At 35.8% G+C, this 16,992-nt stretch overlaps 1 protein-coding gene across 1 annotated transcript in view; it reads right to left on the bottom strand.

Annotated features, from left to right (window-relative positions):
• The window catches only part of LOC125617083 (fibroblast growth factor 12-like), an 82,123-nt gene that overhangs the window by 14,841 nt on the left and 50,290 nt on the right, over positions 1–16,992 (bottom strand). Inside the window, exon 2 of the mRNA XM_048803967.1 lies at positions 2,898–3,096. Coding sequence (XP_048659924.1) covers positions 2,898–3,096 — 199 coding nt within the window. The remainder of the gene's footprint in view (positions 1–2,897; positions 3,097–16,992) is intronic.

Below are 16,992 nucleotides of genomic sequence, written 5' to 3' on the forward strand. Positions count from 1 at the left end.
GACCTTGGAAGTAAATCCAGGTATTAGTGAATCTGATTTAGAATGAACTTAACTTTTTCCCAGAACAAGATGAAAATCATTATAAAGCAATGGTAAATAAGAAAAAATTAAAACAATCAACTAAAAGATGTAAATAAGCACATTAGGAAATCAGAGATATTCTGATGCTTCATCAAATGATGCAAAACTAAAGCAGAAGTTGTTACCCAATTCCACCATTGTTCTAAAATAACTGAATACATACTTGGTATGTAGCCATGCAGAACCGAGGCTACATGCCTAGCTTCCCTCTGCTTGAATCTGACTGCCTGTCTAGGTTGTGGACTGTGTGTATATCACATGGCAGATACTGGAGATCATTTTTTAAAAGAAAACAGGCACAGACTTTTGATTCTGTCTTCTTTCATTCTTCTTCCACTTTCTGATTATGATAAAGATGGGGACAAGGGCACACCCAGGACCAGTGTGCCTGCTTGTGGCAATAGTGCAGCACACAGTTCTACACAACATATTAGGAAGACAGGCACTAAAACCTGGATGCAGCCAAGCTTCCTAACAATTGGGAAGCCTCATACCATCCCTGGACAGCTGGTCTTTAGATTTGGCTTATAAGAGAAATTGTATGAGTAAGCTGCTATTGATGTAAGCTGTGTATTGTACAAAGCACCTAATTCTCATGTTTAGGAATGTCAGGTTGTCTCTTTCCACATCTGTATCAAAATGCAGTCACAAACAGAATTAAAGCAGTTCTGGAACTAGAAACATAATCATCATAATTTTTTTTTTTTTTGCATATGTACACATGGTCACCCAGGACCAAAGTGTTATAATCATGAGCATTGGTTACAGGTTTTTTTTTTCCTTTTGCTGGGGTTGGTGGGAGGGGTTCAGTATAAAATCTATTATCCATATAAGGAATAAATAAAACATGAATCTTTGTCGTCACGCTTCCTTGAATTTTCCAAAAATTGTTAATGACCATGCACTACTTTCATAAGTACAAAAATATCAGCTTAAATGCAAAAAAAAAGGATGCAAGAGTTGAAAGCATAATTTGTCAAAAATGATTCTTAAGAATCAGTACATTTTCCCATGGGAACATGATCAACTTCTTAAGTACCTTCTGCCTGACCTTACAAGGCAGGCACTTCCTGCCTCTTCTCACTGCTCCTGGAGTGTTTCTGTCTGAGTGTTCCTCTCCTCTCATCTCAAATTCTGTGAACCTGGCCTAGTGCTAAAGATATCCTTGAATATCATTTTCTCATTAATATCTTCCTTTTAGTGGAAGCCATAGTTCTTTCTCTAAATCCCAGTATCAATTCCCACAGCATGAAATAATTTTTTTCCACTATACCATAGTGAACATATTTCATATCTCCATGAATATTATAACATTCTCTGGAGCATGTAGTTCTTTCTACTTTGTCTTTATATTTATCTACTTGTTCATTTGTTCATTCACATGTTCACTTATCCAGTTCTCAACTCCTGACTGAATATCTCTTTATGACACGACAGATATTATACAAGACATAGGGGTATAAGAAAAAAATAAAATAGGTTTTGTTCATTCAGAGAATGAGCTAACCATGAACAAGAGGCAACAGAGGGGCAATAAGTAAATTTTATACAATAGAATCATTTCTATGGGAGAGAAATATATACAATGATTGGAAGGCAGAAGGCTTAATTCTTGAAGAAAGCCAGGGAGACTGCCACGGAAGTAGAGGTTCTTGAATTAATTGGTACAAGGGTTGATTGGCATTTTTCTGGCAGATGAGATGAGTGGGTGCATACTGGAGCAGGGCATGGACAGTATGAAGTCCATAATAGTGATGATCCATTGCAAGAAAAAGGAAAGTTTAGTTTTGTAGGCCTAAAGATACAAGATGCAAGGAGAGATCTGAGAGGGACTAGGAGCTTTAATGTCACATTCCACCCAGTACTTTGAATACAATATCGACTTAACAGATATTTGTTGACTATTGCAGTCATATTTAGTATATATTCTGCAGCAAGCCTTGTGGATTCTGCTCCACTGACTGAGCCTTATGAGATATTTTATGGTTTAGCAAATCAAACTAAGAGTTGCAACACACCTAATTATGGAACTTTTAAGGAAAATCATAGTTGACCAAATTAGGTTTATTACACTCCTCACTTTGAAAAGTGGATACTATATCAAAGGATCAAGGAAAGAGGTGATAGGCTCCACTGGGAAAGATACAATTTAATGGTGATCACAGAAAATATTTCACTGTTTTTTTTCCTTAAAAACCAAAGAAAAATTAATACCCTATGTTGTTATATTTGCTTATAGAAATGTAGAAATTAGTACATAAATGTATCTCTAAAAACCTTTTGCAAACTTTAAAGCACTGTAATAATATTATTGATTTTTTCAAGGGTATATTTGGAAAAATTAAAATACTATGTTCAACATAATTTTTTTTCCTAAATACCAAAGGAGTGTGGTAGGTTTCTTTTTTCCTTCTTCTTCTTCTTTTTGGTTCTAAAGATTGAACCCAGGTATGCTTAACCATGGAGCAATATCCTTAGCCCTTTTTTAATTTTTAATATTTTATTTAAGACATGGTCTCAAATAGTTGCTTAGGGCCTCACTAAACTGCTGAGACTGACCTAGCGTTGAACTTTCAATCCTCCCGCCTCGCTTCCTGAGTCACTAGGACCATAGGTGCACACCACTATGCCCAGATTGATAAGATTCTTTATTCTTTTTTTTCTTTCTTTATTGATGAGAAAAGGTCCTCATGTGTACTCTGATATTTTGTTCTCATCTGTTGCTTTATAGACAGACCCTAGAGAATTAGCAAAGAGTGGAATTGTTTTCAACACACATATCAGGGTCCAAAAAATTAAAGAAGTTAGTTTCATACCTTCAATAGGTTTTGGTACAAAATGTGAAGAGGGCTTGGTTTTCTTCACTCTGTTTCCCTTCATAATTTGACCTTCTTTATTGAGTCCCAGAAACCATGCTCGGCCCGATTCTTGCTGGCGATACAGTGTGGAAGAATAAATCACATAGTAGTTTTCAAACACAGATTCCTTAAATTTGCATTCTGGGGTAAAAACATCCTACAGGGAAGGAAAAAAAAAGAAATGTAAAAAAGAGAAAGGTTGAAAAATGAATCAGCAAATGCGAAATATACTCCACTCCACTTGGAATACAGGTCCTCTGTAAAGAACCGGAGAGAGGTGACTGCACATAATTTCAGGAGCATTAGTATAAATCTTTATTGTACAAAACCAAGAAACAAGATTTCCTTTCTAACCAATTTTCACTCCGGAGAAAACAACTGCTGAGCTGTGAGTCCCACATTGGGCCAGAATCACTAAAGACTGCAGCCAAGTCCAAACTCTGATAATAATGTTTTTTGCAAATTGAAGCACTTAGCCAGTCCTAATTTTAGTGACCCTTAGCATGTAAATAAAGTAGACTTTATCCCTGGAAGTCAAAATCAAATGCAACCACAGCAAACACAGGTACATGAAATGTTTTGAAGGGGACCACCATGCCTGTACAAGAATCTGTTCTACAGCCAAAGATTGTTCCATGAACTTAACAGGATGCTACCACTTTGTCCAATACAAATAATTTTCCCTGTAGCTTATTAATCAAAACCTCAGATACAAAAACCTCGGGAATAAGCAGTAGAAATAAGTACTACTATGTAATCGTATATTTAACCCTGTGAGGAACTTTCCACAGCTGTATCATTTTATGTATTCACTAGCAAGATGTGAGTATCACAGTTTCTCTACATTCTCACCAGAACTTTTTAGTAGTCATTTTTGTAAAGATGCAGTTAATGCATGATTTGATAATCCTACTTTTAGGTATATGCCTAAGGGAAATAAAACATGTCCACACAAAAAAATAAATATATTTTCATAGCATCATTATTCATACTGTGCAAACGACCCAATTAGCTCTTAACTGATTAATAGATAAAGAACACACGGTCCGGTCATACAATTTAATTTTATCCATCCACAAAAAGAAATGAATTATTGACTCATGACAATATGGAGACCTAGGAACATATGCTAAGTGGAAGAAGACAGACACAAGGGCCACACGTTGTTTGATTGCATTTAATATGAAATATCCAGAATACAAAATCCAGAGATGAAAAGAAATGGATGTCAAGGGCAAGGGGTGGCTGTGCAGATAAATGGGTAGTGACTGTTTTCTGGAGAGATGAAATTTTTCTGGGATTAGACAGTGGTGATGTTTTCAAAAATTTGTGAATATACTAAAAAACACTGAAATATATACTTTTAAATGTGGATTTTCATGATATATGAATCATGTCTCAATAAAAAAGAAGAATTGGAGAAACAAGAGACTAGAGAAGGTGAGGGAAAACAATGACAACATTGCATAGTTCTTATCTGGTAGCAGCACAGGACTTAACAATGAACCTGGGTATTGGAAAATAGGCTCTTCTATGGCCTTGTCTCTGCATTGCTAGAACAGAGTTTAATCACTGCCAAATATAGGGATCGAAGTGATAAAGATTCAATTTACAAAATGTCCTACATTGTTTTGCATTACTGTAATGAAATACCTGAGATATGCTCACTTTAAAAGAAAAGTTTTAGAGACTAGAAGTTTAAACAGTGTAGCTATTGGATCTACTGACAGCCCCATGGCAGATACAGGGAATGAGAACATCAGTGTGAGAAAGATTTCACCCCTCAAAACTCACAACCAGGGACAGACAGGGGTTCCAGCCCATTCTGGGGGCATGCTCCCAGTTGACCTCAGGAGCTCCCCCTATGCTGCACCTCTTAAAGGTCCCACTTTTTCCCAATATTGCTGCCCTGGGGATCAGATCTTCAACACATGAACTTTGGGGGGATACACTTAGAACAACCCAAAGATAAGATATAAGATATCCTATAAGTCTCAATTTTTCTTCTAAGATTAGGTTAAAAGATACAAAAAACAAATTAAAATTTGGTGCAGATTTTACTAGTTTTCTTTAAAAACCAAATTGATCAAAATAATCCCAAACCTTTTATTTCTAAGTCTAGACTTATACTAGTAAACACTATATTATCCTTAGATGCTAAGAGACCTGGAACATTCAAAGAATAAGTTCTGTGTATAAGATTTCAAACCTCACAATAGGAGGTGGGAAAATATATGAGGCAAAGAATTTTGTATAAATGTATATATTGTCATATAGGTAGGAGTGATATGACCTACTTCTAACATACATCACTGAAATATGAAATTTGTAAATTTAGAGACAGATGTTAAAGCTGCTTAGAGATGATTCAATGTGCTGCTTTTATTTAACAAGGTAACTGAAGCCTGTGATAATGAAATAATTGACCCAAGGATCACACAAAGTTAGAGGTAGATCAGGACACTTAGCCAGAACAATGGTCTCCTGGCTGCTGGCTCAGTAAACTTCCCACAGAACTATGCATTGTTTCCTAATGCAAAGCCAAGCCTGTCCTTGATGTGGGACTGTTAATGGGGCAAACCTTACTCATTATCATAGGAAACTTTGTCAGCCACGCATAATTACTCTGTTGTCATTTACATATGAGAAAAATAACACTTTCATTTAATAAATAATGAACTCCTAGGTTTCTATTCCACTTTGTAATTGTTTAACACTCCCTCCTGAAAACAGCAAAAGTCCAGGATATTGTAAAGGAACTGAAGTCCTGGGGTCTGAGCCAGGAATAGCATTATAGAAAATGGGAAATCATATACAAAATATTCAGAGCCTATGAACAGACACTTCTCAGAATATGATAAACAATCAACAAATATATGAAAAAATGCTCATCATCTCTAGCAATTAGAGAAATGCAAATCAAAACCACTCTAAGATTTCATCTTACTCCAGTCAGAATGGCAGCTATTATGAATACAAGCAACAATAAGTGTTGGCGAGGATGCGGGGAAAAAGGTACACTCATACACTGCTGGTGAGACTGCAAATTGGTGCAGCCAATATGGAAAGCAGTTTGGAGATTCCTTGAAAAACTTGGAATAGAACCACCATTCGACCCAGGTATCCCTCTCCTCACTCTATACACAAAGGACTTAACAGCACACTACAAGGACACAGCCACATCAATGTTAATAGCAGCACAATTCACAATAGCTAAACTGTGGAACCAACCTAGATGCCCTTCAATAGATTAATGGATTAAAAAATGTTGCATATATACACAATGGAATATTAATTCAGCAGTGAAAGAGAAAAAAAAATCATGGCATTTGCAGGTAAATGGATGGAGTTAGAGAAGATAATGCTAAGTGAATCAAATGCCAAATGTTTTCTCTGGTATAAGGAGACTGATTCATAGTGGGATAGGGAGGGGGAGCATGGGGAGGAATAGATGAACTCTAGATAGGGCAGAGTGGTGGGAAGGCAAGGGAGGGGGAATAGGGTTAGAAATGATGGTGGAATGAGATGGACATCATTATCCAAAGTACATGTATGATGACTCAAATTGGTGTGAATATACTTTGTATACAACCAGAGATATGAACAACTGTGCTCTATATGTATAATAAGAATGGTAATGCATTCTGCTGTCATATGTAAATAAAAATAAATAAATAAAATCAACAAAGGAAAAAAAAATTCAGATCCTAATTGGAAATGAAAATTTAAGTGGAATATCCCATTTAATGTTATTCCAAAGGAGGTATATGAAGAATTAGGATTTAGGAATAAGGCAAATATTAACACCCGACCAGGGCAGGACATGCAGGAAAATATGGCAGGAGGTTAGTGCAAGCACTTCTGTGGGCACAGGCAGCATCCTTGAAAACGAGCAGGCAAATCTTAAGGGTACAGAGCTACCTTTGAGAGTGATTCTTAGTGCAACCATTACCATTTATTAGCAATTTCAATTTCAGTATGAAGCTGGACATCAAAGAATTTACACTGTTTGTTATTATCACATTTTTATATAATGAGTTCTGAGCCCTAGAGTTGGAGCAAGAAAATCAATCAAGGTTTGCTTCTGACACCATACACATCAGTTGTGGGGTTTAAGTAAGTGACTGAAACTCTAATTTTCACATTTTTCAACTGTAAAATGAGTGATTTTAAGGAAAAAAATAGTTGATCTGTATAGAAGCAGTTCATCAATTTTTAGGTTTTACAAAATTCCTAAATTATTATTGCTGTTCAGTTTTCTTCTTAGAGTAAAAAACACAATCATGTAAAAAGACCATTATTTCTGTGCCTTTGTTACACTTGCTACTATCTGCTCCAGAACCAGAAACCTCCCCCTTAACTGTTGCTAAAACAAGTGCACATATAAGCATGTTTTTTAATGAGTTATCTAAAGCTTTAGGCAAAGACATGGGTCATCACATACATTCAGAAGGTGTTCCGTGGGTTGAGTGTTTAGAATGGCAACAAATCTAATGCATAATGGAGACAGGCAGAAGTGGAGTCACAGGTGGTCAAATCCTAGGCCACCTTTACCAGGTGCATACGATAAAAACAGAGTAAAGAGAACAGTATACTAAGGAGGAATTTTTTCCTTTTGAAAAGTCACCCTGCAACTCACGAGTTTTGTTTATCTTTATCACCCTGGGCTCCCAATTCAATGCAGGCATTATACCAAGGTTTATAGAAATACTTGATGAAACAGAATCAAGCCCACATGTATATTATTTATGTACACGTGGTAAAAGCTAGGCTTATTTTTCCCAAAAATTAATTTTGATCTTCCCATTGTTCAAACTTAAGCAGACCTTAAATCCAGGGAAATATGAATGTTTTAGAAGTGTTCTGAATTTTTGAATACTTATACTTTTCTTTGTGCAATCTTTACACAACTGGGGTTTTGGTGCAGCATTTTACAAACCATTATATGAATGGTCCTTTTCACATTCTGAACACCTTTCCACTCCAGCCATGCGCTCTAAAGTAAAGAACTTCTGCCTATTTCAATCCAGATGATGAAGAAATGCTGTAGCACTAAGCCCCAAGTGGTCACTCTGGACACCTTCCATTGTGTCCCTATCCATCGTTTCCAAAGCACTATTAAAGTCTCCTTGACCCACAATGTTGATCCACACTCCACTTTGACCCTCGCCCACACTGAATCTTTTCCTGACTCTCCTCTCTACACAAGGACAACAGAGATCCTACATAGCTTCTGGTTTCTCAAAGTCTCTAGTAGCCTCGTCCCTTACTACTAGGACAGACCAACTGTGCCGGTACTGCCCTTCCAGCACCCATTTATATGGAGTACTCATTAATATATAAACACCATGAAGAACAAAGAAACAGAAATTTAGAGATATTAATGAATATGGATTAAATATTGTGTTTTTCAGGATTAACTACACTGCCAACATTATTTACATCACATGACAACTACCTGCTAAGGCTCTAGTTCCTAACCAACCCCCAATTCAACTGCACTCTCAATGTTCTCCTTACATCTCTACCAAATAGGAATGAGACAAATGTTCCTCCCAGTCACTTCAGATTTAGTGAGCCCTCCTTCCTTCAATTTCTCCTAATATTTGGTATTTCTGTCTTGTATCTTGATGGGAATTTTTTTCTCCCACCATAGACACTGTGAATTTTGGTTCACAGGAAAATATTCTTCATTCACACTTTTTATGAAGCTTGGCACCTTCAGCACTCATTTTATTCTTGTTGAAATAAACAATGAGAATGTTAGAAGTCACAGAAACAGCAAAGATTATGTGATAAGACAGAAGTGATTGACAGGACTGACTTAGTTTCTTTGGCTGTATAATCTTGAACATGTCATTTAATGGTGATAAAAATCTTTGATTTTTTATTTAGAAAGTAGGGACAATAATTCTAATATTAAAAATGTGGTAAAGATTAAGTAAAATGCTAAGTCTTACTTCCCAAAATGTTTGTCCTTCTTTCAAAATCAAGTTTTTCCTACATAATTCACTAAGAGATTTGAAGCATGAGAATTTTAATACCAATAATCATAATCACTTCATAGGTTCTAAGTAGGTTAAGTTTTTTAAGATGAAAATATAACACTTGTAAATGATATCATTTATTCATGAAAGATATGTTTTCCATTCCCTCACCAACTTATACATTCTATTTATCTTTTTATATTCTAGAGCATTATTCAAGGTCCAAGAGTAATTGTTTTATTTACTAATAGTGCATGTAAAACTAACCATTTTCGTGCTTCTATAATAATATTTATATCAAGACTTTATTTATATCTGGAAAAACCATTCAGACACTCTAAATTTCTGGCTTAGTATTCACTGACAATTTTCTGAATCTTGGCAAACCAGTTAACCTTTTGAATCTCCAATTCCTTAGATGTACTCTGAAAGTATGTTTACTACAGACTCAGGGTAAAGATCAAATTACATAACACCTGTGAAAGCTCTTTAATGGCTACAAAGAATATGCAATCGTTGGAGATTTATTTATTTTACATGGAATACTTAAACATTATGACTTTAACAGATGACATCTGCTTGGAGTAAAATATTTGAAAGGTAAAGAATGCCTTGTGGTTCAGTTACAACTACTTTTGCTCCCCTAGTTTTACTTGTAAAACGTACACTTTCCAACTTGGGTAGGGGTACAGGATTTGAATAGCCCTGGAGAGTGAGTAGAGTTAAAATGGTACAATCACAACCTAGCTGCATCCTGGTCTTTGCAGATCCCCATTTTCTCCTCCCTGCTCTGGCTGTGATGATCCCTGGGATGAATGTGCAATGAAAGAATGAGCACACCAACAAGCACTGATCCCTTTGTTGTAGTTCAAACGTAACAAACACATTTCATTCCAAATCCTTTAGACTCGATATCTCTTGTTCTTGGAAACCTCTTGGAAACCTCTGCAATCTATTTCATCCAGTCACTGCCTAAATGTGACTACCTCAGAGAGGCCTCCCACCTTGCCCACCTTTCATAAGCAAGCATTATTTTGCTTTGTTTTGTTTTGCTGGGGATTGAACCCAGGACCTTGTGCATACTAGGCTGACACCCTACCAACTGAGCTACATCCCCAACCAATCAGCAGGCATTTTCTCCAGTCACTTTCTAAACTTTTACCTTTCTTCCCCCCGCCTTCATAATTCAATATTGCCTGACATTTTAGGACACAGAAACATGTTTAAGATTCATAAAGGCAGAATCCATGATCATAATATTTCACTCTTATTCTCAGATCTTGGAATTAAAAAAAAAAAAAAAAACTGTGAAGAGAACATCGTGAGGCCTGGAAGCCTGGAATTATACTCTGTGCATCTCTTACGTTGTGTTCAAATCTGGAAAGACACTTTTCTTCTTAGGTTTTCAGTTTCTCCAAAATGTAAGATAGCCTTTTGTGGAATTAGGCAATCTCCAGTATACCTTTTGTCTTAAATCTCCTGTAGATCTGCCATTCATGTTAAATAATTAAAGAAGTTCTTGAGATTAAGGATTCCATATTAAATATTGTTATTTCAAAAACAATTGTACAATCGAAATGGAAGTAATATATTATTGAAAAAGCAAAAAAAGAAAAAGGTAATCAGAGAAAACAGACATTACTATCAACTGTGTAATTATGGCTAATGATTCTATGGTAAAAATTGCTGATTTTTTTCGGGTACAAATAGCTCTCTGATTTTGATTTATTTTCTTTTTCTGATTAAAACCCCAAATATACACTCATCTGTTGTTTTCTGTTTTGTTATTGTTTTTGTTTGTTGAGACCTGGTCTTTCTATTTATCAGGCCAACGTTGAATTCATAGGCTTATGTGATTCTCCCTACTCAGCCTCCCAATAGCTGGGACTAAGGACATGATTGCCACCATGCCCAGCTATTCACTGTTTTTATTGCATAACCATCTTCCCTGTTTTCTGTGCAATCTTGTTTACTGACTGGGTTGTGTTAAGGAAGAGAAAATAAATAAATACTTGCTGATTCTTGCAAAACCACTTACATTCAGTAACTCCAAAGTAGAGATTTCCTTTGGTTTTTAACCTTTGAATATTTGGCTGTGAAGTTTCTGGTTTACTAACTTCATTAATGGCCTTTAGATTCACAGAACTTGAAAATCCTAGGTATATTAACAGCAGCTTTGTTAACTGTGTTGTCAGACATGATGATACTAAATCAAGTGAGAGAACTATTGTTTTCCATCCTGACAAGAGGCAAAGAAAATGCTAAATTACATTATCTCAAATGAATGATTTTTTAAAAAAAACTGTGGTTGTTTGGCTAGAACAAGTCTAATTTTGTAACTCAAAAAAAAAAATCTCTGCAGATATGGAAACCTTTGTCTATACACTTTAGAGATAATTTTTACTGGAAAATTACTGAGAGCTAATTCCTCTAAAAATAAAGGTTCTTTGTTAACACACTCTTTGCAGTATCTGACAAGGCAGCAAGGTAAATTTATATCATCAAAAAATAATGCAACCTGTGGTTCCTGGAAATTAATTTTGGAGGCTTTTTGACCTTGGGCAAGTTACTCAGCTTCTATAAAACTCAGCTTAATCCTCTGTAGGTTAAAGCTACTCATGCCTTCATTGTAAGGTTGTGATTATTAAATGAGACAAGGATGGTATATTAGGTATATTATTTAATTTACTCTTGGTTACAATCTTTAGGGAATAACTGTTATAACAAATGAGAATGGGTTAGCCTCAGCAGCAGGCTGAGAAACAGCACTTTACTTGTGTCCTGAGCAAGTCTTACTTGTTGACAAGCTAATCAGGGTCACCTTGCTTCCGTCTCAATTTGGCCATCTATTTATAGACCACACAGAGAAATCTGATCATTCCTCTTTTTCTGGAATCATGTTGTTGCCATCAATCAGAGATGAATGATGTGATTGTCAGGTTCTTATCACATGCTAAAAAAGCATTATATACTACATGGATGCTTGATTTAGCCTCTAGCAAGAAGCCTGCAAGTATGTAAGGTGGGGTGGGAAATAGGAGAATGCATATGGGTAAAGGGAGATGTCCTTACCACTCACTGTTATCATCAAAATTATTTCCATGAGGCTGCAGTTGCAGCTCAGTGGTGGAGTGCTTGCCTAGCACGGGTGAGGCACTGGGTTAGATCCAGAGCATGACATAAAAATAAATAAATAAAATAAAGGTACTGTGTCCATCTACAACTAAAAAATATTTTTAAAAATTATTTCCAGAATTTTCCATGTTTTAGAAGCAATGTATCCACAGCAGAGATTGGCAGAACCATGAAATTCTCCATGGAAAATACCGTTAGTTCTTATGAAAGGAGCATGTTCACAACACGTAACCAGGGTGCCACTAATTAAATATGAATACCAGGGCAAGTAGGTTGAATGTTCCCAACACATTCATGAAAGCCGGTGAGTGCTCTGGGCCCTCAGCCTATGATTTTTTTTCCTAGAAGAAGGACGAAAGTAAGAACATTGTCTAATTCCCACACTTCAGTTTAAACATTACTCTGTACTTTGGAAAGTTATTTTGATACCCTAAAGAATCCCCAAAGTATCAACTAAGACAAAAACAGTTTTTATATGAAATATCCCAATTTTTAAAACTCTAATGGTGAATTTCCATGAAATCAGGAAATCTGATACCTAACATACTTAACATACCTAACATAATTTCCTGACCTAAAAATACTTATAAAACCGGGCAAAATATGTAAGGCAGTAGTTTTCAGGCACATGTTGACTGAAACTGTAGGTATTGATGTTTGAGACAGAGAGAAAAAAATACATGAACAGAATACTATTTTAACCCTAGGTCTGTACAAGGGACACTTTCCAACTCTGCAATATGTGAAAAGATGAAACGGAAATATAACATTGTGGTTTTGCTAGATATGGGAAGTTGGATTCAGAGTTTGGGACTTTAATTTGCCAAGTAAAGTGTGAGAGATATGGTAGAATGGGGGGCAAGAGACTGGGAATTTCCTGAAGATTATGGGCTTTGGATGGATGGCACATCCTCAGGATTAGATTCCTCAAGGCCTACCAGAAACCAGTTGCATTCTGCTGGACTGAGAGTTGGAGGGAGATAGATATCTGAAGTTATGCAGGACTGGAAGAAAGAAGAAAATCTGGGAAGCACTTTGTACATGCTTCAGAAAGGCCACAGTTTAGGACTGATGACCACCTACCAAGTGAGCCTGCCCTCATCCAGAAAAGACAGAACCCAATAGTTAAGTCCTAAACACACACATACACACGCACACAGATACAGACACAACACACAGTGTGACAAGATCTAGAGAATTTGTTCGTTATTTATCAAAATTCAAGAACAAACCAGATACCCTTTATCAGCAAATAATGCAATGTGCTATACAATATACAAAGCAAATGTATTCCTAATGTACAATAAAAAATCATAAAACAAGGTGCAAGCAGGATGATGGGATCCATAATCAGTCAATTTTTCTGGTGTGGTGGTGCTTGCCTGTATTACCAGATACTCTGAAGGCTGAGATGGGAAGATCAGTTGAGCCCAGGACTGTGAGACCAAGTTGGTTAGGGTGTAGATATGAGGTGTCCCCAAAACTCAGGTGTGGGACAATGCAAGAGGGATGAAAGGTGAAATGATTGGGTTATGACAATATTAAACTAATCAGTGCATTAATCCACTGATAGGAATTAACTGGGTAGTAACTGTAGGCAGGTAGGGTGTGGCTAGAGGAGATGGATCACTCAGGCTGAGCCTGTGGGGTATAAACAATGTCCCCCATGAGCTTCTTGGTGGCCATGTTCTGAGCTGCTTTCCTCCTTCATGCCCTTCTGCCATGATGTCCTGGCTCACCTACACCCTGAATAACAGAGTTGGCTGTCTATGGACTAGGATCTCTGAAATTTTCGGCACTAAAAAATCTTTATTCCTCTATGTTGTTCTCAGCAGGTCTTTTGGTCACAGCAGTGAAAAACCTGACTACAATACCTCATCCTAAAACAAAACAAACAAAACACATAATAAGTCATTTAGGCAGTCAATAGAAAAGACTATAAGATGGCCCAGATGAAAAAAATTAGCAGGCCAGAATTTTCAAATAGCTACTATGAATATGTCCTTAGAGGTACTTAATGGCAGACTGTAGACTCTCAAATGAAAGCAAGCACTGATGAACTTAAAGACAAAATAAGAGAAGTTACCTCAGCTGGTTTTTAAAAAAGATCAAAACCAAATAAAGATTAGTAGTCAACAATATTAAATATTCCACATAAATAACAAAGAACAAAAGTAGGAAAACATGTTAATGAATAAAAGTTAAAAATTACCAATATGGTGACAAAACTCTCTACAGATTCAGACCAAAGAAACTCAGCCAACTCCAAGCAGGATGAGAATCCCCAAATTACACAAAGCCATACTATAACCATAGATAAAGGGAAAAAACACATGCAAAAACATAGATAAGAAAAAAATATTAATAAAGCAGAGAAGGAGAAAAAATTCTTTAGCAAATACAGGTAAACAACGGGGACTCATTCATTTTACTGAATGAGTCAGTAAAAGCCAAAAGATAAAGCAAATCAATTCACAATTCTATAGTCAGTGAATACATCTTTCAAATTGGTATAATAAAGTGAAAATATTTTCAGATAAACAAAATGGGTGAATTATCTTCTAGCAGTCTTACACTATATGAAGAATTTCATTAATGCTGAAGGAAAATTATACTAGGTGGAAAGGAATGAATAGCATTGGAAATTATAAATATGTTAATAAATATATGAGATTTTTCCTTTAGTTTTAAAGCCAAAATAATAACATTGCGTTGAGAGGGCTATAATGCAAAAACATATAATATGTATGACATTGCAGGAACAAAAATTAGAACAAAAATATTAATATGATACAAAAGAGTACTTAGAAGTCAATGTAGGAATTAAAATGGAAGACTCAAAAGTATTCGCTAAACAAAAAGAAGTAAGAAGGGAAATGGAAGAATAAAGATCAATAAGAAAAATGGAAAACAAATAGCAAGATGGTACATAGAAACCATATGAGGCATGACATTCAGTACAAATACTGTGAATATTCTAATTAAAAAGCAGAGCCTGTCAGAGTGAGTAAAAATGCAGAACTCAGTAATTTCCTATTGTTAAGTAATATTCTTAAGTCTCATATAGGTTGAAATAAAAGTCTGAATAATATATACTCATATAAACAGTAAGTATTAGAGAGGAGAGATGACTATGACTATACTCATGTCAGACAAAACATACTTTAAGACAGAGTATTACCAGAGATACAAGGGAACATGTCGCAATGGTCACATGCTAACCCATCAGGACCTAGATATCCCAATCCCACGTACAAATGTGCCAAATGATAGTACTTCAAAGTACATGAAGCAAAAAGTGACAAAACTAAGATAAGAAACATGGGTAATGATTTTAATACTCCTTTCTCAGCTGTTCCTTGAACACATAGCAAAAATCAGTAAGGATAGAGAAAATCTGAACACTATGAAAAACTTGACTTAATTAATGCCATAGAGCACTGTACCAAACACATGCAGAATAAACGTCCTTTTTCAGTGTATATGGAACATTCACCAAGATATATTCTGGCCCATATAAAAACACAGAAGACTGAATTCTTTACACAGTATGTTTTCTCACAACAAAAATCTTTGGCTATTTGGAAATTAAACAATAGATTTAGAGCCCGTTGGTCAAGAAATAAATCATGAGAAATGTTTAAAATAGAACTTAATAATAACAAAAAACAGAATACCAAAATTTCTGGGGTGTCACTAAAGTACTGCTAGTAGAAAGTAGGAGTAAATCCTCACATTACCTGTTCATACACTTTGACTCACTGCTAGGAATTTGACCTACAGCTATAGTAGCACATGTACAGAATGGAGTATGTTCAAGATTATATTTGTGGTATTGATGCTTACAAAACCAAAATACTGAAAACAATCCGAGTATTCTTCAGTATGGGACTGATTAAAGAAATCCCAGTGTTTCCACATATAGAATATTACATAGCTCTGAAAGACAATATAACAACTTTTTCTGTATTGCTCTTGAAAGACCCCAAGACATACTATAGAAAGGTCTCCAAAGCATAAATTTGGAAATATTTCTACATTCCATTGTTTTATTGAATGCACACATGCATACAATGCCATACAATGCAAGCATGTATATATTGTACATGCTATCATTTTTGTTAAATCTAACATGTATACACAAATGCACAAAACGTGTTTGTATTATGTCTGGAAAAATCTCTTGAAGGATACAAAAGAAACAGGTAATAGTATTTGCCTCCTAGGAAGCAATCTGGCTGATTGAAGAAAAGAGTTATAAGAAATAGACTCCTTTTCTTCTATGCATCTATATTACCACTTCAAACAACAAACTAAGGGGGGGAAACTGTGGATCCAGCATGATTTATGCTTTAGCTAAATATGACCTTCAGACCTCTAGTATGGAGTATGATTACTAAAATAGGTTTAGTAAATACAAAATGTAGACTCTGAAGGTGAAATTTGCTTGCCCAGGCTCACACAACAAGCAGAGAAACCACATGACTACAAGGATATTCCATAAGGTCACCTGATTCCATGTAAAGAAACGGCACATTCTTGTGAAAAATTACTGAAGGCAGATCAATGAAGATCTTAAGTAAGCAACCCCTCGAAAGATGAATGAAGGAAGGAATGAGGCTAAACCTGTTTTCTCTCCCTGTCCTTTATATCCTGATGGTTAGATTGGGAATAAATTTACACCACAGTATGATAAACATATATTAAAAATCATAGCCAGGCACAGTGGCACATGCCTATAATCCCAGTGGCTCAGGAAGCTGAGGCAGGAGGATTGTGAGTTCAAAGCCAGCCTCAGCAAAAGCGGGGTGCTAAGCAACTCAGTGAGACACTGTCTCTAAATAAAATACAAAATTGTGCTGGGGATTTGGCTCAGTAGTTGAGTGCCTCTGAGTTCAATCTCTAGTACCAAAAAAAAAAAAAAAAAAAAA

The sequence above is a fragment of the Marmota marmota genome, unplaced genomic scaffold (genome assembly GCF_001458135.2).
Source record: "Marmota marmota marmota unplaced genomic scaffold, marMar, whole genome shotgun sequence".
Classification (NCBI taxonomy): Eukaryota; Metazoa; Chordata; class Mammalia; order Rodentia; family Sciuridae; genus Marmota; species Marmota marmota.